This window comes from Taurulus bubalis (genome assembly GCF_910589615.1).
Source record: "Taurulus bubalis genome assembly, chromosome: 15".
Lineage (NCBI taxonomy): Eukaryota > Metazoa > Chordata > Actinopteri > Perciformes > Cottidae > Taurulus > Taurulus bubalis.
In genome coordinates this window covers 8,594,841-8,615,081 of record NC_136603.1, presented here as the reverse complement: position 1 = coordinate 8,615,081, position 20,241 = coordinate 8,594,841, and the positions used below count along the sequence as shown (strand labels likewise).

At 40.0% G+C, this 20,241-nt stretch overlaps 2 protein-coding genes across 2 annotated transcripts; one reads left to right on the top strand and one right to left on the bottom strand.

Moving 5' to 3' along the window:
* Positions 1 to 8,646: 8,646 nt before the first annotated feature.
* On the bottom strand, positions 8,647 to 9,594 carry LOC306748145 (olfactory receptor 6N1-like; the record flags this gene model as incomplete). Its single annotated transcript, XM_079231275.1, has 1 exon — positions 8,647 to 9,594. One exon carries the CDS (start codon positions 9,592 to 9,594, stop codon positions 8,647 to 8,649), a length of 948 nt encoding a protein of 315 aa, XP_079087401.1.
* Positions 9,595 to 13,540: 3,946 nt separating this feature from the next.
* On the top strand, positions 13,541 to 14,476 carry LOC306748107 (olfactory receptor 6B1-like; the record flags this gene model as incomplete). Its single annotated transcript, XM_079231233.1, has 1 exon — positions 13,541 to 14,476. Exon 1 carries the CDS (start codon positions 13,556 to 13,558, stop codon positions 14,474 to 14,476), a length of 921 nt encoding a protein of 306 aa, XP_079087359.1. The 5' UTR covers positions 13,541 to 13,555.
* Positions 14,477 to 20,241: the final 5,765 nt, after the last annotated feature.

Here is a 20,241-nt window from a genome sequence, read left to right as displayed (position 1 = left end):
TCCTTTTCAATAATTACTCAACACAATATTCTACCTGCATTTACATTTTCTTATGATCGTGGTGCTAGGCAGGCAAACACATTGAGGAGATTGAGGATTAATTTGGTTATTAAATTCCACATTACAGAAACAAAGAATCACAAAATAACCTCATCGGTTTCACTTTTGTCTAAAGTTATTTTCATCAAAAGAGATAAATATCAACAACAACTCTGATCTCTGTGTGCAACAACACCACCGTGTGTTTCGTTAGACTGCTCAAAATAACAAAGCCAAATGGATTCAGGTCAGAGAGGAATACAACATTGCTGATGTGGCTCATAGACTATGATGCAGATGACTGTCTATTTAGTCACCCGTGACAAAATCTTGTACATAAGGCTGCACATACCAGTATTCACAGAACAACATTTAGCATATAGTATATGAACAAAAATACCCAATTTACACTTTGACCCAGGGTATCTCCAACAGATGAAAGCCTCCAGGCGTCTGCTGTGACCCTCCCTTCCAACTGAACAAGACAAAAGCCTCTGCTGAACTTTATACACTTCTTGTACACATTGGTGGGTTGGGCGACACTGAATTTGCATTAGAAAACAATATGCAAATTCATATATTCCAGATTAGATTTGTGGTATTCTTCTGTCCTCTACATAGTTTTTTCTTACATTTTTTCTCTACAGTAAAAGTTTGAGCCAAAACATGCTTAAAAACTTATACATAAAAAAACACAAAAAAACTGTTGCTTTGGATCTTGTTTTGGGCCTCAGAGTCCGAGTTATTATGGTATGTATTGTACGTCATTAACGAGGACCAATCCGTCTTGTTGATGGTCCTTATAAGTAAAAGTTTATTGGCGTGGTCAAACTTCTTTTTTAGTGTTCTATCCAATAGTTCTGGTCACTATAGAAAATCTCCAGTGTTATTTTCCCTGCAGAGCCACAGAAGATACACAACCATTTTTACAGGATGAGTCATACACTCAACTATGACTAAACTGAACATGATATGTAAAATCAGTGGTTGGTTAAGGTACACTTGAGGAAAAAAGGTAAATAAAATGTATTATAAACTATGAGGATGACCGTTTGGCTTATTTTTATTGGACTTCTGTGCTATCACCGGTTTGTCCATAATGAACACTATGTTCGAACATAAGGTCGCTCATAAGTGTACCTGGTACCCAGTGGTGGGCCGTCAGGGCCTGCTAAGTTTTCTCTGCTGGCCTAAACAGAATCACAAAGTTATAGCTATTTTATAATTTAATTGTTTTTCACATCTAACTGCAGCGCAGAATCCCGTCGTGCGCGTATTTATGTATATGATACCAGACAGCAGGCCGAGGTAGGAAATGCACGGCCTGCCACTGCTGCTACCAGAACACCTTAAGCCGGAGATCAATGATCAAATGATGACTTTGTAATCGTATAATTTGATCTGCGGCCGTATGTCTTGGACACTCGGGTGATGAGAGGAGCGAAGCTGTCAGCTGATCACCACTTGGTGGTGAGTTGGATCAGATGGTGGGGGAGCCGGCTAGAAAGACCTGGCAAGCCCAAACGTGTAGTGAGGGTGAACTGGGAACGTCTGGCGGAGGATCCTGTCCGGGAGGTCTTCAACTCCCTATTCAAAGCCTCTATTGTGGACGCGGTCGCTAGGAGCTGTGGATGGAAGATCATCGGTGCCTGTTGTGGCGGCAACCCGAGAACCCGGTGGTGGGCACCGGGGGTGAGGGAAGCCGTCAAGCTAAAGAAGGAGTCCTTTCGGGCCTGGTTGGCCCAGGGGTCTCCTGAAGCAGTGGAAAGGTACCGGCAGGCCAGAAGGGATGCAGCTGTGGTGGTCGCAGTTGCTAAAACTCGGGCATGGGAGGAGTTCTGGGAGGGCTTAGAGAAAGACTTTCGGTTGGCTTCAAGGAGGTTCTGGCAAACCACTCGACGGCTCAGGAAGGGAAAGCTGATCGACGGACGGTGGAAAAAGCACTTTGAGGAACTCCTAAACCCGGCCAACATGCCACGGAGAGGGGACAGCACCGGAAAACTTGTGGGTGGTGGTCAAAAAGCTCCTTGGTGACAAGGGGTATCACACTACACAGCCTCCTGGGGAAAGCTTATGCCAGGGTGCTGAAAAAGAGGCTCCGACCGTTTGTCAAACCTTCAGATTCAAGAGGAGCAGTGTGGATTTCGTCCCAGTTGTGGAATCAGGTTCGGGGGTCTCGGGATCACCTCTATGCTGTTTGCAGATGATGTGGTCCTGTTGGCCTCTTCGGATCATGACCTCCAGCATTCACTGGGGCGTTTTGCAGCCGAGTGTGAAGCGTTTTTACTAGTGGACGCCTCACTGTCTCATGAGCTGCGACAGAACTACCAGCAGTAGTTGAGTTTGGAGAAGTGATCCACTCCCTGAAAGTATATTTACTTTGTTCAGTTTGCTGCAGCAGTTGAAAAATCGCTCTTCTTTGCTCTTTTGCAGCTTGACAGCGACATAATATGATGTGACGCACATTTTAGTTAAAAGAATCTTAAAATATATATTATTTCCAGTGACACAATATAACCTCAAACTTCAAAATAAGAGGAGTTCCCTTTGAAAGATTGTCCACTGGCCAAAAAAAAAAAAAGTTTCTTTTGGGAGCCGTGGGTTGGAGAGAGGGCAAGCTCAAATTGCGGCCCGGCATCTTGTACAGGCACTTCCTGTGGCACTGCTCAATTGCCACAGTGCTGGAGGCACATGCCGCGGTGCCGGAGGGAGGTGCCGCTGTTCCGGAAGCTGCCACTACTTTAGAGGCAGCATTTCCGGTGGCACGTCTCATGTGCTGCGAGCTGCCACTACTTTAGAGGCAGCATTTCCGGTGGCACGTCTCATGTGCTGCGAGCTGCCACTACTTTAAAGGCAGCATTTCCGATGGCACGTCTCAGGTGGCGGGGCACTTACGAGTTGCCCCTCGTGTGCCACTAGTTTTTGAGGCATCTGCCTGTGTTAGAGAGAGCGGTGCCGCAACTTGCTAAGGTCCTGAAAGGTATATATTATCAGAGCTACCAACTCTCACGGTTTCGCCGTATGACACATGCTTTTGCATGTTTTCACACGCACTCACGCCACACAACCAATTTCTCACGCGAGTTCCTTCCAGCGAGCGTTCGTTCCAGACGCGTTCCAGGCGCGCGTTCGTTCCAGGTGCGGATTCGTTCCAGACACGTTCGTTCCAGACGCGTTCGTTCCAGGCGCGCGTTCCAGGCGCGCGTTCTACCCAGCTTTTGATCTCCTTCTAATACCTATTTTTTTGTTATTTTATTTATGTGTTGATCTATTGTTTTGCTTTAAAAGGCTACTGTTTAAGCACTTTATTTGTTGCACTTTTTTGTTTGATAATGAAAAATATTTTTCCCTAACTAATCTTGTGTCATTTTTTGCTGAACATAAATCATTAAGTGCTCTTAAGAATACAAGTATTAACAATATAGGTTAGGTTTCAGTTAAGAATTAGTTGAATACCATTGTAATCAAAATGTCAATCAACCTTCCTTGGTCAAATCTTAAACACAGGTCTATTAATTAGGCTATATTGTGGTACATAGACAGTCATTGAGGCACAACAATAGTTTTCTGGTTGAATGTTTAGCTCAAGTCTAGAAGGCCGCTGTGGCAGGTATTTGTGGCCACAGCTGTCATCGCTGCAGGATAGATTCAGAAGATGTTTTGGCAACTGCCTGCCACTATTTGTGGCTTCTGGTGAGATGCACAGATGCACAGTTTAAGGATGTCAGTCGTTTTGCATTCATTTGCAAGGTTCTTTATCATTATTTTTAAAAAGGCATCCAATACACGTACATTGTACATTGTCCCTCTTGAACAAATAAAAAGAAAATAAATACAGTTTGTAACAGAAAGGGAACATTAAGAGCACAGAACAGCCCTTTCCCTCCTTGACAGAGAAAAGAGGGTGGTGCCAAAGAGGCAATCTAGGAATGGTCAAATATAATTTGACCATTTATATTTAAGACTAGGTGGAGACTGGGCGCCCAACGTCTACCTTTACCGGTTTGAAGGGAAACCTACGCTACAGAAGATATACACATCAATGTTCAACGACAAATCTGGTAACCATTTAAATATTGATTATGTAAATAGTGTTTGTCATAAAACGTAGCTCATGGACATATCATATAATTCAAGCTCTCTATACACTTTCATAGACTGTATCAGATGATTCATAACAAGGCGATGTTATATTATGTACGGGCAATTTCTTTCACCAGGGCAACTCAAGGTTGTGATTCCATCCACACCTACTGTCCGCTGTACTGTTGAGAGTGTTGGAGGGAGACACTGAACCCCATTAGAAGCCCATTGGTAGTAATGCTTAAGAAGATTAAAAAGCAAGGCCAATTAAAAAAATAACTTAATAATATCAGAGAAATATTTACTGTTGTTACAGTAAATATAAAAAAAAAGTTGTTGTAAACAAACGTCATTATCTCTACAAACAGTCATAAAAGACAATGACACATAAGCATATTCAAATGTGGAATATAAACTAATAATGTTTGATTTCATATAATTTACAGGGTGGCAGTGCACATATCATTAATATTACTACTACTAATTATTATTAGTTCTGTTACAGTGGGATATTATGGATTGTATTCATTTTAATAATAAAAACAAGCTTAAAAGTCTTTGTCTGTTTTTAACCAATGAATAAAAACCTAAAACGTTTATTTCTTCTGATCCAGAGAGATTAAATTAAAAAGAGAGATTAAATTAATAAATGCATTATTTAAAGACCGATAAAGACTTTGTACATAACTTGTAAATGCATACCTGGCTTATTTCTCAATTACAGCACAGTCAATTAATTTTTTTGGTCTGATTTAGTAAGGAGTTAAAAAAATGAATGGCTTGATTAAAATTGACAAAAGAATATCAATTATTATGAAGGCTGTATGCCATTATTCACATTACAGTACTTAAGTCTAACCAAAAAATGAATAGTCCTACATAATAAATATTATATTTGGTTGGAGAAATATGAATGATGAGTTGAATTAGACAAAGAGGCAGATATTTGATTCAATAGATATTCAATAGCCAGAATACCAATCTTTAGTTTATTTAACCAATATTAAAACAGAAAATTAATGAACAGCTATGCTAGCGAATTACATTGCACAGTGGATTTATAAATTCAGAAAAAAAAACATTTTAAAAGAGAAACATACCTGCATGTGTTTACTCCTGACAAAAGCGCTCACACAAAGGTAAACTCCCTCTTGTGGCCAAATGGGTCAATAACACTTATCTTCAATATGTGCAGAAATACTGGTTTCAGAAGGAAACCTTGCAAATGAATGCAAAAACCACATGATGGAAATGCTACTTCTAGGGAGTACAACATTGACTACTGACATCCTTAAACTATGCATCTGCGCATCTCACCAGATGCCACAAATAGTTGTTTTTCTTTGTATTTGATTATTGTTTATTCAAGTGTAAAAATATTGTACATGGTAGTGGCAAGCTGCCACAAAAACTAGTGGCACCTCTAGTTGCCACTAGTTGTAGCTTGCCACAAAAACTAGTGGCAACTAGAGGTGCCACAGGAAGTGCCTATACGAGGTGCCGGTGCCACGATTAAGTTGTGGCAATGCCGCAAAAATGTGGCAAGCTGCCACAAAAACTAGTGACACCTCTAGTTGCCACTAGTTGTTGTGGCAAGCTGCCACAAAAGCTAGTGGCACCTCTAGTTGCCACTAGTTGTTGTGGCAGCTTGCCAAACTAGTGACACCTCTAGTTGCCACTAGTTGTTGTGGCAAGCTGCCACAAAAGCTAGTGGCACCTCTAGTTGCCACTAGTTGTTGTGGCAGCTTGCCACAAAAACTAGTGGCACCTCTAGTTGCCACTAGTTGTTGAAAACTAGTGGCAACTAGAGGTGCCACAGGAAGTGTCTATACGAGGTGCTGGTGCCACGATTTGAGCTTGCTCCTACTGGTGGGTTGCCGACCCCTGACAGCCCATTCTCTGGAGCCATGGCGATGAGGTCGATAAAAGAAGGCCCTCATCCCTCTTATGCATAACAATTCAGTAACTTCAGCCTTTTTTAACAGCTTTCATGCACAAAAATGGAATAAAAAAGTCAAACTACTTGGAAGTAGTTTCGAAAAGACTCAAATTATGTAGCTTTAGCTGAAAATACTCATTCACTGAATCTATGTCCAATGCTGCACTATGGAAAACATTATGTGTCCTGAGGATCAGCTTTAACCACAAACCCACTTCTGGGTCGCAAGTCGCGACCCACCAGTTGAGAATCACTGCTCTAGTCTATACCATGGGTTTATGTTATTGTGCATTAGCAATTCTGATAAAATAAAATATTCTTCAGTTCTAAAATACATTTGTTACATTTGCAGACTCTTTTGACTCTTTTGTTTCCAGTCAATAAAATGTTTGACTTGCAGTCTTTTCTCTTTTTCCTTTTCTTTTTCTTCTGGCAAAGTAATTCGACTAATTAATAATAATTAACTCAACAATACATTTGTATATGTTGTCTGGATTTAAGTTCCACTTTTTAACATTAACATAGCTAATGTATTGCATGAGGAGCAGAAATGCAAGGCTCAACTTTGTTACTGTAATTGCCGGAAATAACAGGCTTCAGTTTGCAAAAGCATTTCAGTTGTTTATGGACGACAAACAGGAGGAAGGGTTATAGTTTGAAACCAAATGTTAGTGCTTTCAGATACACACAACAGCACAAAATATCATTTACAGAGACTGGACTGGACTTTTACAATTATATGACCCCTCTGTGTTTCAGCTTCCACTAGGTGAAGCTTACATGATGCTAAAAATAATAAAAGTAAAGAAAAAATAAATCACATGGTCACAACATTATTTGCGCTAAACACTAATCTAATTGCAGACCGTAGTTCCTTAAAAACAAAATTGATAAATACTTTATCTGAAAATAGGACAATTTTGAGTCCAATAGAAAAGTACAGTTTTACAACACCGCCTGTAATAAATGATGTGAAAAACCATCGTATCATACTGTAATAAAATTATTATTTTATCTGGCCCTAGTTTCTGACTGGTGGAAGAAAGCAATATCGACACCTTTGTTGAAATTTACAAGCTACAATATACTTCTAGTAGCTTAACAAATTGACTATTTCTCATCAGGACACATTTATTGTTAATCAATATAATAAAAGATGGACACCTGCTCGAGTGAGGTTCTGGCTTGCATACAAAATAAACATAAAAAAGCCACACACTCATAACTCTGAAGAAGTATTATACTGTAATAAGCAAATACATGTAATTATATTCTTAAAAAAAGAATCACACCAAAAAGCTAATTAATCTGGTTGTCAAAGTTGGATGTGTGGTTCCATACACTTTAATGAATTGCATGAAAGGACATAGCCCTCAATTAAATGTTGTTCAAAGTCTTTCTCTCTCTTTTAATGGCTAAAATGTTGTGATTTACTTTATGTGGACGCGCGTTTTCTCCACATAAGAAAGGCAAGGCCCCGCAATGTGACTGTGTACAGACAAACACACAAACACTGCAATTATCCGAATGATTCACCAACTTGACAGAGAGAGAAAGACTTTTAACAACTTTTAATTGAGGGCAATGTCATTTCATGCAATTCTTTTTGGTGTTGTTTTTTTGCTTTCTTCCACCAGCCAGAAACTAGGGCCAGTTAAAATAATAATTTTATTACAGTATGATACGATGGTTTTTCACATCATTTATTACAGGCGGTGTTGTAAAACTGTACTTTACTATAGGACTCAAAATTGTCCTATTTTTAGATAAAGTATTTATCAATTTAGTTTTTAAGGAACTACGGTCAACAATTAGATTAGTGTTTAGCGCAAATAATGTTGTGACCATGTGATTTATTTTTTCTTTCCTTTTATTATTTTTAGCATCATGTAAGCTTCACATAGTGGAAGCTGAAACACAGAGGGGTCATATAATTGTAAAAGTCCAGTCCAGTCTCTGTCAATGATATATTGTGCTGTTGTGTGTATCTGAAAGCACTAACATTTGGTTTCAAACTATAACCCTTCCTCCTGTTTGTCGTCCATAAACAACTGAAATGCTTTTGCAAACTGAAGCCTGTTATTTCCGGCAATTACAGTAACAAAGTTGAGCCTTGCATTTCTGCTCCTCGTGCAATACATTAGCTATTTTAATGTTAAAAAGTGGAACTTAAATCCAGAAAACATATACAAATGTATTGATTCATTTGATAAGCAAAGCAGCTATGACATTAAACACCATAATAAATGTGGCACACGTGTCTCTGTAACTCTTGTTTTCAAAGCAGATTTCATCAACTGCACATGTGTGTGTGAACACAACATAAAATGGTCTTGTCCAATTTGTTCCTATTTGAAACATTATTTAACAATATTACCCTTCAAAAGTAAAGCAAAAAAAAAAATAGTCAGACCCAAAATTAAAAATATAATCTTCCAATAATTTCCTCACAGCGCTCTCCACACTTCTGGGAGGTCATTGACATAACAGAAAACTTGGCAGTGAAAAGGTACAACAGGAACATCAACTTAACAAAACAACCATGCGTTGAGCCAAATAAAGTGATTTTGGGGTTCGTAAATATGTCAAACCTTGACTCTCAATTTAAATCTTTGACCTGCCATCACACACAAATATATTATTTTGTTTCGTATTTTAGTCAGGATCAGTCCGTAAATAATAGGGTTTATAATTGGTGGAATTATAAGAAATTGTACGGCCATGAAGTTTTTTACACTCTGTGGCATAGATGCTGATCCATACCTAGAGTACATAACATCAAAAAGCAAAGCAGCAGTGACATTAAACAGACATAACAAATGTGGCACACATGTCTGTGTAAACTTTCTCTTGCCCTCTCTGGATTTTAAAGCTGTTTTTACCAACTGCACATATGAACATGCAATGAGGAAAAAATGTGAACAGTAAAAAGACACAACAACCAGTCCAAATATGTCGCTTGCTCTCGTTGAGCCACAAGCAAGTTTAACAATTGACCAGTTCTCACAGTAGAGTTTATCTATTTTGAAGCCACATAATGTCAGTGTGGATGTCACAGTTGAAATCATTGCTTCACAGCACAAGGGTACAAGCCAGGACAAACCCATTAAAACTGCAGTCCTTCGCACAGACATTACAGAGTGATACTCCAGGGGTCGACATATAGCCACATATCTGTCATAGGCCATGAGAACTAAAATAGAGTAGTCAATTTTTGAATTGGAATATATCACAAAGACTTGCAAAAGGCATCCTACATATGATATTACTTGGATTTGAGATAGAATATCAAAGACAAATTTAGGATAAAAGCCTATAGACCCATAAAGTCCATTGATGCACAAAGAACATACAAAAACATACATAGGTTCATGTAAGTTTTGATCCAATATTATGGTTAAAATTAGAGACACATTTACCACCACAGTTAGACAATAACAAAGTAAAGTGAGAGAGAAAAGTGTGATTTTGTAGTTGGCAGTGGCGCTGAAGCCAGACAGTGAAAATACAACTATATTAGATGTATTACTCATTTTGCAGTGATGCTCCAAAAACAAACCTCAAATCTCAAAGTTATAAACAGTAATAAAAATGGATGCAATGTTGTAAAAAAGTTAACATTCATTGTTAGCCAGGATTATGCTCTGTGTATATGAGACATATGTCCAAATGTCTCAGTGTTGCACAGTGCTTATGAACTTTATAGTTGGATGTTAAAGGGAACTCACCCTATATTGCAGACATCTCATTGGCTGGCATCTAAGATTTTTTTTTCTTTTTTATAACATTCAGTGTGCAATTTTTTGTCAAACATTTTATTGACTGGAACCAAAAAACAAAAGAGTCAAAAGAGTCTGCAAACGTAACAAATGTATTTTATAACTGAAGAATCTTTTATTTGATCAGAATTGCTAATGCACAATAACATAAACCCATGGTATAGACTAGAGCAGTGATTCTCAACTGGTGGGTCGCGCCCCAGAAGTGGGTTTGTGGTTAAAGCTGCTCCTCAGGACACATAATGTTTTCCATAGTGCAGCGTTGGTCATAGATTCAGTGAATGAATATTTTCAGCTAAAGTTACATAATTTGAGTCTTTTCGAAACTACTTCCTAGTAGTTTGACTTTTTTATTTAATTTTTGTGCATGAAAGCTGTTGAGTCTGTTAAAAAAGGCTGAAGTTACTGAATTGTTGTGCATGAGAGGGATGAGGGCCTTCTTTTATCGACCTCATCGCCATGGCTCCAGAGAATGGGCTGTCAGGGGTCGGCAACCCACAGCTCCCGAAAGAAACTTTTTTTTTTTTGGTCAGTGGACAATCTTTCAAAGGGAACTCCTCTTACTTTGAAGTTTGAGGTTAAATTGTGTCACTGGAAATAATATGTATTTTAATATTCTTTTAACTAAAATGTGCGTCACATCATATTATGTCGCTGTCAAGCTGCAGAAGAGCGAAGAAGAGCAATTTTTCAACTGCTGCAGCAAACTGAACAAAGTAAATATACTTTCAGGGAGTGGATCACTTCTCCAAACTCAACTACTGCTGGTAGTTCTGTGGCAGCTCATGAGACAGTGAGGCGTCCACGAGTAAAAACGTATCCATCCTCGGGAGTCTTTCCAGACTCCGCCGTTTGCGGTGGTCTAAAAGTCCGGTGGAGTGAGGACGCTCAGTGTAAACGTAGCAAAAGATATGCGTTTTAAAATGGAAACCACAAGTGAGGAGGACAGTGATCAAACCTGCTACCTTGCGGTTACAGGACAAACACTCTACCACACTAGCCATAGATATAGATTGGAATCAAGGTCTGCATAGTTGTGCTTTTAATTGATCTCAATCTAGGTCGACACATGACTGTATTTTTTGTTCAGCCATTCGCGGCGCCATCTTAGTAACAACTTGCATTAATGTGTCCCTGTGACATTGCATTACAACAGGTGGGAGTTATATCAGGAGATCTTTATTGTCAATAACATGGTAATCTCATGTGAATTATTGGAACACATCAGGTTCTCTCCTCGGAAATGTGTTGGCTGATGTCCTCAGTGTCACAGGCTAGTGTTTAGTCAAGTTAAAATTTCATTAGTTCAGCCCCCAAAAATGGGACCCAGAGAGTTTGTGACCAATACTTGAGGGTCGGAACATAAATTGAGAGGGGCCGCCCGATAAATTGATGAAATCCGATAAATCCGATGAGTCCCTCTTCACCAAGACGGTCCGGTGCGGCGCCCGTGAACAAGACCCTGAGATACTTGAACTCCTTTGCTTGGGGTAGGGATTCTGTCCCCACCTAGAGGGAGCAATCCACCAGTTTCCGGCAGAGCACCATGACCTCAGATTTGGAGGTGGTGACTCTCATCCCCGCCGCTTCACACTCGGCTGCAAAACTCCCCAGTGAATGCTGGAGGTCATGGTCCGAGGAGGCCAACAGGACCACATCATCTGCAAACAGCAGAGAGGTGATCCCGAGACCCCCGAACCTGATTCCACAACTGAGACGAAATCCACACTGCTCCTCTTGAATCTGAAGGTTTGACAAACGGTCGGAGCCTCTTTTCCAGCACCCTGGCATAAGCTTTCCCTGGGAGGCTGTGTAGTGTGATACCCCTTGTCACCAAGGAGCTTTTTGACCACCACCCACAAGTTTTCCGGTGCTGTCCCCTCTCCGTGACATGTTGGTCGGGTTTAGGAGTTCCTCAAAGTGCTTTTTCCACCGTCCGTCGATCAGCTTTCCCTTCCTGAGCCGTCGGGTGGTTTGCCAGAACCTCCTTGAAGCCAACCGAAAGTCTTTCTCCAAGCCCTCCTTGAACTCCTCCCATGCCCGAGTTTTAGCAACCACGACCACCACAGCTGCATCCCTTCTGGCCTGCCGGTACCTTTCCACTGCTTCAGGAGACCCCTGGGCCAACCAGGCCCGAAAGGACTCCTTCTTTAGCTTGACGGCTTCCCTCACCCCCGGTGCCCACCACCGGGTTCTCGGGTTGCCGCCACAACAGGCACCGATGATCTTCCATCCACAGCTCCTAGCGACCGCGTCCACAATAGAGGCTTTGAATAGGGAGTTGAAGACCTCCCGGACAGGATCCTCCGCCAGACGTTCCCAGTTCACCCTCACTACACGTTTGGGCTTGCCAGGTCTTTCCAGCCGGCTCCCCCACCATCTGATCCAACTCACCACCAAGTGGTGATCAGCTGACAGCTCTGCTCCTCTCATCACCCGAGTGTCCAAGACATACGGTCAAATGATACGATTACAAAGTCATCATTTCATCATTGATCTCCGGCCTAAGGTGTTCTGGTAGCAGCAGTGGCAGGCCGTGCATTTTCGACCTCGGCCTGCTGTCTGGTATCGTATACATAAATACGCGCACGACGGGATGCTGCGCTGCAGTTAGATGTGAAAAACAATTAAATTATAAAATAGCTATAACTTTGTGATTCTGTTTAGGCCAGCAGAGAAAACTTAGCAGGCCCTGACGGCCCACCACTGGGTACCAGGTACACTTATGAGCGACCTTATGTTCGAACATAGTGTTCATTATGGACAAACCGGTGATAGCACAGAAGTCCAATAAAAATCAGCCAAACCGTCATCCTCATAGTTTATAATACATTTTATTTACCTTTTTTCCTCAAGTGTACCTTAACCAACCACTGATTTTACATATCATGTTCAGTTTAGTCATAGTTGAGTGTATGACTCATCCTGTAAAAATGGTTGTGTATCTTCTGTGGCTCTGCAGGGAAAATAACACTGGAGATTTTCTATAGTGACCAGAACTATTGGATAGAACACTAAAAAAGAAGTTTGACCACGCCAATAAACTTTTACTTATAAGGACCATCAACAAGACGGATTGGTCCTCGTTAATGACGTACAATACATACCATAATAACTCGGACTCTGAGGCCCAAAACAAGATCCAAAGCAACAGTTTTTTTGTGTTTTTTTATGTATAAGTTTTTAAGCATGTTTTGGCTCAAACTTTTACTGTAGAGAAAAAATGTAAGAAAAAACTATGTAGAGGACAGAAGAATACCACAAATCTAATCTGGAATATATGAATTTGCACATTGTTTTCTAATGCAAATTCAGTGTCGCCCAATCCACCAATGTGTACAAGAAGTGTATAAAGTTCAACAGAGGCTTTTGTCTTGTTCAGTTGGGAGGGAGGGTCACAGCAGACACCTGGAGGCTTTCATCTGTTGGAGATACCTTGGGTCAAAGTGTAAATTGGGTATTTTTGTTCATATACTATATGCTAAATGTTGTTCTGTGAATACTGGTATGTGCAGCCTTATGTACAAGATTTTGTCACGGGTGACTAAATAGACAGTCATCTGCATCATAGTCTATGAGCCACATCAGCAATGTTGTATTCCTCTCTGACCTGAATCCATTTGGCTTTGTTAATAGATAACACTATTTCTGAACCACTGTTTCCGCTTTAGCCTCTGTATTCTACTTTGCGTCACGCATAGTGCACAAGAAAGAGATGGAGAACTCAACTGAGATTGTGTCTTTTGTGCTGGCTGCATATGGTAATATTGGAAACTTAAAATACCTGTATTTTATCATAATGCTGTTGTGGTACCTCTCTATTTGTGTGTCAAACACAATTCTTATTGTGGTCATTTATATGGACAGGAGATTGCATGAGCCGATGTATATATTATTATGTAATTTATTTGTGAATGAAATAGGTAGTAGCACTTCATTGTATCCTCTTCTTCTCTCACAGATGTTTTCAGATACACATGAGGTGACACTGCCATGGTGTTTTCTGCAGATGTGTTGTATCTACACAAGTGGTTCTGTTGAGTTTTGCAGTTTTGCAGCTATGGCCTATGACAGATATGTCTGTATATGTTATCCTCTCCACTACAATGTCATTATGAGCACAGGGAGAGTAGCTAAGATCCTTCTGCTTATATGGATGTATTCATTTGCTAACTTTATTTTCTCATTTTCATTCATCATCCCTTTGACATTTTGTGGAAATGTCATTGACAAAGTGTTTTGTGACCACCACTTAGTGATAAAACTTGCATGTTCAGTCTCAGTACTTACCAGCATATCTGACCTGCTTTTTGCCTTTGTGACTGTGGTTATCCCATTTAGTCTTATTTTAGTCTCTTATGTGAAGATTTTGTCGGTTTGTCTAAATACATCCAAAGAAAACAAACAGAAAGCCATTAGCACCTGCACACCTCAGATTGTCTCACTGTCAAATATGTTTATTGGCGCCCTTTTTCATTTTGCGGATTCCAGGTTTGATGTGGCCCGTGTACCAGATAAAGTGCGCATTATTTTATCTGTATATCTCCTCATTGTCCAACCAATGATCACCCCCTTTATTTATGGATTTAAGCTACCCAAAATAAGAGAATCATGTAAAAAACTTCTGTTTGATTAAAACTTTATATTTTGAGTATTGTACACTGTGATATAAAATTATTTGATGTATGTCCTTCAAAATAAAGAAAAACATTTGAAACAAAAATAAATATTTGTCTTCATGTTGCAAGAGTGTTTTTAGAACAAGGACAGATATTTCTCCTCTTTGAAAAAATTGCGTGTTTGTCTCCAGAGTGTTTCAAAATCTACAGACAAAAAATAACATAGAAAGTTGCACAAATCTTCATACAACGCAAAAATAAAATAAAAAGACAAAGCTGTTTTAGTGATATATGGATTTGTTGTTGCAGTAACCCTAAACCTAACCCTAACCCTAGTTTATTTCTGCTTTTGTTAATTTAACAACCTATCCTTGTGCAATAGTGAAATATTTTGTGTTAACTTCTCATCTTAAGTGGATTATTATTGTTGTATTTAACCTTTACATTATTGGTTGGACCATGGTATTACTAAAAAAAAACTACAGGATAGTAAGAGCTGAACTGTTGCTTCATTTATCCAATTTCCATTACCATGGAAAAAGTGGGCCGGTCATGAGCCTGAAATTCCTGGGCTGAAAAGTGGCCCCACTCCGGCCCTGGTCTCAGTACTCACTGACATGTCTGACCTGCTTTTTGCCTTTGTGACTATGGCTATCCCATTTAGTCTTATTTTAGTCTCTCACATGAAGATTTTGTCGGTTTATCTAAATATGCCCAAAGAAAAAAAAATTGGGGCATATTTAGATATGTTCGGGACTACACTCCCCAAAACTTAAGGAGTTCTGTCAGGTCAAGTTTTATTGTCTTCCAACCCATGCAGGGGAAAAGGAAACAAACTTAAAAATACTCGCCCCAGTTTGTGCGTTTGCATGTATTGAACGCACGGCACCCATTACATTCACTGAACAGCTGTTCACGTGCTTCAGAGATGGTGTGGCCAGCAAGAAACATCTGACGGCATAGCTTTGTGAGTGCATCTCCCAAGCCTAGAAGCAGGCGGTTAGAGACACTCTACACACTCTATGTGGAGTGTAGCAGTGTGGCAGTGTGGCAGTGTTGGCGGCCCTGAGGTGGCAGCGTGGTCGACGCACGCCTTGTCCGTTCATACTGTTTTATCTCTTGTAGAAGGAGGGGGGTGTTGGTTGTGTTGCACCCGACACCTCACAGTGAGGTTCTTCTGGTACTCCGATGTTAACTTGATGTAAGTGATGTAAGTTAAGGCAGCGTTACTGATCACAAGGTTGGTGGTTAGGTCTAGGTTTTCTTGAGCAAGACAGTAATCCCTGAGTTGCTCCTGGGCGCTTTACAGCAGCCCACTGCTCTTAAATATTTTTGAGGCTTTTTTTTTTTTAAAGGATTTTAAACACATTTCTGTATAAAATGACCACTATTAAAATAGTAAGAAACCATGTATATGCACCACTTATTTTTTGTTGCTGGTCGAATTCTCTAAATGCAAAGGAAAGGTGCTCCGAATACTTTCAATAATCTGTTAACCCTGCTGGCAAACTACGAATGTTTCATTGCTGTTGCTGAGAACTTCTGTAAAGAGATCAAACTGCTGTATTTGAAATAATCTCTCTCTGGTGTTGTACTACAGCCTCAGCCCTCATTCTTTTATTTGACTTCATTTACAGAAGCTTTGATAAAAGGGTTAAACTGGGCGAGCTCTTCAGTCTGAGTCATGTTTCTGAGTATCATCTTTAAATCAAATTTTTTCGCAATACAATAAAACACTATCAAGTAAACACTTCTAGGTCAAACTGAGTTGTGTGGCGTTTCATAAACTGTTGTCTTCATATTCCTATGATCAAATTATAATCTTCATATAAACCATAATAACATAAAGGGATATGAGACATTGTTAGTGTGAGAACGTATTTAATTCAGCAAGTTTGAAACAGAACAAAGAGAGAGTTTAGTAGCTTTCTACTCCGGGAAAAATACCTTGATTTCACTTTCATATTCCTTTTTTCATTTCTATTCCAACCTCGTTAATAAAGTAATACTTTGAACCGGGTTGTTTATGTCGTCTGCATGACGCAACACTATAAGAACACACGGACAAAGTATTTAAGATGCGCTTTATTGTGGTCCGAGATGGACTACAACATTGTAGTTTCACCACTGCAGACCGACATCACTAACATCCGCCTGCCGTCGTGTCATAACTATGTGGCTTAGTGAAAGTGGAGTCGGATTTACTAAACACCGCAGTCGTCTTTTCCTAGCTCCTCATGAATTCTCCTTCCCATCTTTCTTTAACCCTGTGACGTTTTCCACAGAGGTCAAGGAAAAGTGATTAGGGTTAGACGTTAGGAGGTCATTTTTTGACAATTCGACTGCAGCCTGTATTTTATATCAATAAACCCAAAATCTGGAAGCAGAGATAGAAAAGGACCTCACGTATAGTTGGATTTATTTCCAAGTTTTTCCAGAAAACGAATTACCTGGAAAACACAATTTCACAATATGTCAGCGTGATCCTTTCTTCCAGAGGTATTCAATTAAAGTTCAACGAGGTCTAGTTAGATAGTATTTCCTCATACAAAGGTTCCGAACATGACACCAATATCTAACTTGCGCAATGTCTCAGTGTAGGTAAGCCTTAGCAGATACCAAGTAGATACGAGGCTGAGGTTCTGCTCTTTGCTTGGCTGAGAGGAGGACTTGAATGCAGCAATTTATTTTTTGCCTTGTTTGAATCCAATGATTGTGGTGATTCAATAGATTTTGGTCAGATATTTTTGCTACAATTTATCTGATGTTAGAGAGCATGAATACTTTTTTCAATATCAAAGTTAACACAGAAAACATTCAGAGAAACGCCTTTGTCATCCAGTATCTAACATTAGTGGCCTTCTCTCAGTGCATAGGGAGTTGATGCTTGCATGTTTCTTCTGCATGGAGACTGCTGGTCCCAGAGCAGGACATCAACAATAGATTTATGTCCTGGGGATACAAAGAGAACGTAGTGGACTAATGACACTGAGGCTTAATCATCATGTTTACTGTGACATTTCATTACAACAGGTGGGAGTTACATATGGAGTTGGATTTACTAAACACCGCAGTTGTCTTTTCCTAACTCCTCATGAATTCTCCTTCCCATCTTTCTTTAACCCTGTGACGTTTTCCACAGAGGTCAAGGAAAAGGGATTAGGGTTAGACGTTAGGAGGTCATTTTTTGACAATTCGACTGCAGCCTGTGTTTTATATCAATAAACCCAAATTCTGGAAGCAGAGATAGAAAAGGACCTCACGTATATGTTGGGCCCACATTAACATTGCACCTATAATAAGAACTGGACATGAACCCCCCCATATTCTCATTTGTTTATTATTTATATTGATTGTTAATTGTTTTGTTTGTTCGCCTGGCATCTGTTTGTTTATCTGAGGTTTCTCTGTGGAGGAGCAGGAGATGATCATGACCACATATGATGAATTTAAGTCCATAATCATGGCAAAATCTAATGCTGCGTTCACATCCAAAGCGTAGTGAATATTCGCAACACGTCGTGTTTGTGAATGCAGCTTAACACCGCCTCTGCTGGTCGGGCTACAGTCACATAAGCATCGGAAAATATCAAGTTAAATGCGTAAGTGTTGGGAAAATGTATCGGCTAATTTTAAGTGCCTCATCACCCAAATCAATCCGATTATATTTATTGAAATGTTCCTGCTGGCGAATTAATACTTAGGATATATATGTACTGTATGCGTATATACATGTATGTGTAGATTACCATATAACTAGAAGTTTGAATCTGTGTATGGGTGGATCAGTACCATAATCATTTTCTACAATAAAGATATGTATGGTGTACTAATAACACCGTCATATAATTATGAGTGCTTTAACACATGCATACGTTTCTTAAGCGCTAAATAAACGTTACGAACAGCACGACATGCAGCGGTTTTCCCGATGTTCTCCACATCGCCGACACTGTACAAACATGTACCACTCGCAAAAAAGCTCAAGGCTGTGATCCAGTCTGTGAGACACTGTGATCCAGTCTGCATACAGTATGTGAGACGGGCGATGCTCTGGTGCGCCTGTGGGGTTTAATGTATGACTTGAGGAGGTCTTGGCAGAATCTATAGCGCCGCGTACAGGAAGTCATGATGACGTGAGAATGGATCTTGGCGATCTGGAAGAACTCTCTCCTTATAAAACTAATATAACTAATATCGCTCTGGAGCAGGTTAAGGGATTTCGATGTGTTGCTATGGTTATTTTTCTAAACTTGCTTCGAAGAACCGAAAAGCTTGACCTACGTCATCTAATCCCGAAAAATATCCGGCTAACTCAGTAAACCAGAGCCTTGTTTCTCGTACCTGGCTAAACAAAGTCAAGCAAATGTCCTAACCTCCATCTTAAATTAGCGAGATGATTGACATCAGGCTATCTGGGTTTCTTCATGGCTGATCCGTGCTGAATCGGTCTCGTTCATTCTAGCCAGACTTCAGTCATCTGGATAAATGCGCGCGCCCGCTCCTCTTCAGAAGGGATAATAATCGAGCACTGACACCACGATGTTCTAACAGTACAATGGCAAATAAACTTCGCACTGTCATATAATTATGAGTGCTTTCAACACATCCATAAGTTTCTTAAGAGCGAAATAAACTTAAGAACAGCGCTGCATGCAGCGGCTGATAGTCTGTGTCTGAGACGGGCAATCGGCTGCGCTTGTAGTGATCAATGTCCGCGGCTCGAGAAGCTCTCGTAAATACATTATTTCTTGCCGGAAAAAGTAAAGGATGGATCCTGGCGATCTGAAAGAACTCTCTCCCTATAAAACTAATATCACTAATATCGCTCCTTCATCAATGAGGAAGTGAGCTGCCGTTTTTGTCCGGTGGGAGTGGCCAGCTTATCCAGTGAATTTCAGTAAGCCTGCCCGGGAGCAGGTTTACATTTTTGGCTGTGTTGCTATGGTGATTTATCTAAGCTTGCTTCGAGAAACCGAGAAAGCCTGACCTACGTCATCTTATCCTGACAATTAGCCCGCTAACTCAGTAAGCCAGGTACGAGAAATAGGGCCCAGCTCTCTGGCGCCAGGCAAGTCCTTCGGGACAGGTCAGTCAGCGGTCCTTCTCTCGCCCTTCTCCATAATATCAAACCGGCATGTGACCTTGAAACACAGGACAAGGTGCATAATCTGTGGTGGAGCAATAGATGGGAAGATGATCTACAATGATTTCTGAGTTTTTTTCCCTTCATAAAAATAATAATAAAGCAATGTAGGTACCGCACTCCGAGAAATATTATATGATTTAGAAAATTGCTCTGCCACACGAAAACATCCCAAAAAATTCAAAACAAGTAGCGTCAATATACCCAATACTGATAAAATGTAAATAAAAACACTTTGGTGATGCATATGTGTTTTTCCACTTTTGACAACTACAGCTACATTTTTGGGGGTTTTAATACTATTAGCCTCGGGCTATGTCATGCCTGCATTGTTCACAGCTAGAGAGGAGATCAAAATACTATAATATGTTTGGTGTAATAATGTCAGTGATTACAGGCCTGTGGTGCTAACTGTGCATGTCACGAAGGCCTTTGAGAGATTAATGGATTCAATGATTCAAGGATTAAAGGATCCAATGAGTCAAAGATTTAATGATTCAATGATTCAATAATTCAATGATTTAATAATTCAATAATCCAATTATTCAAGGATTCAAGGATAAGTTATTGTCATCGTCATCTTCACATTAAAAATTCAACATGAGGAACACTTTGTCCATCAACTTTGACCATGAT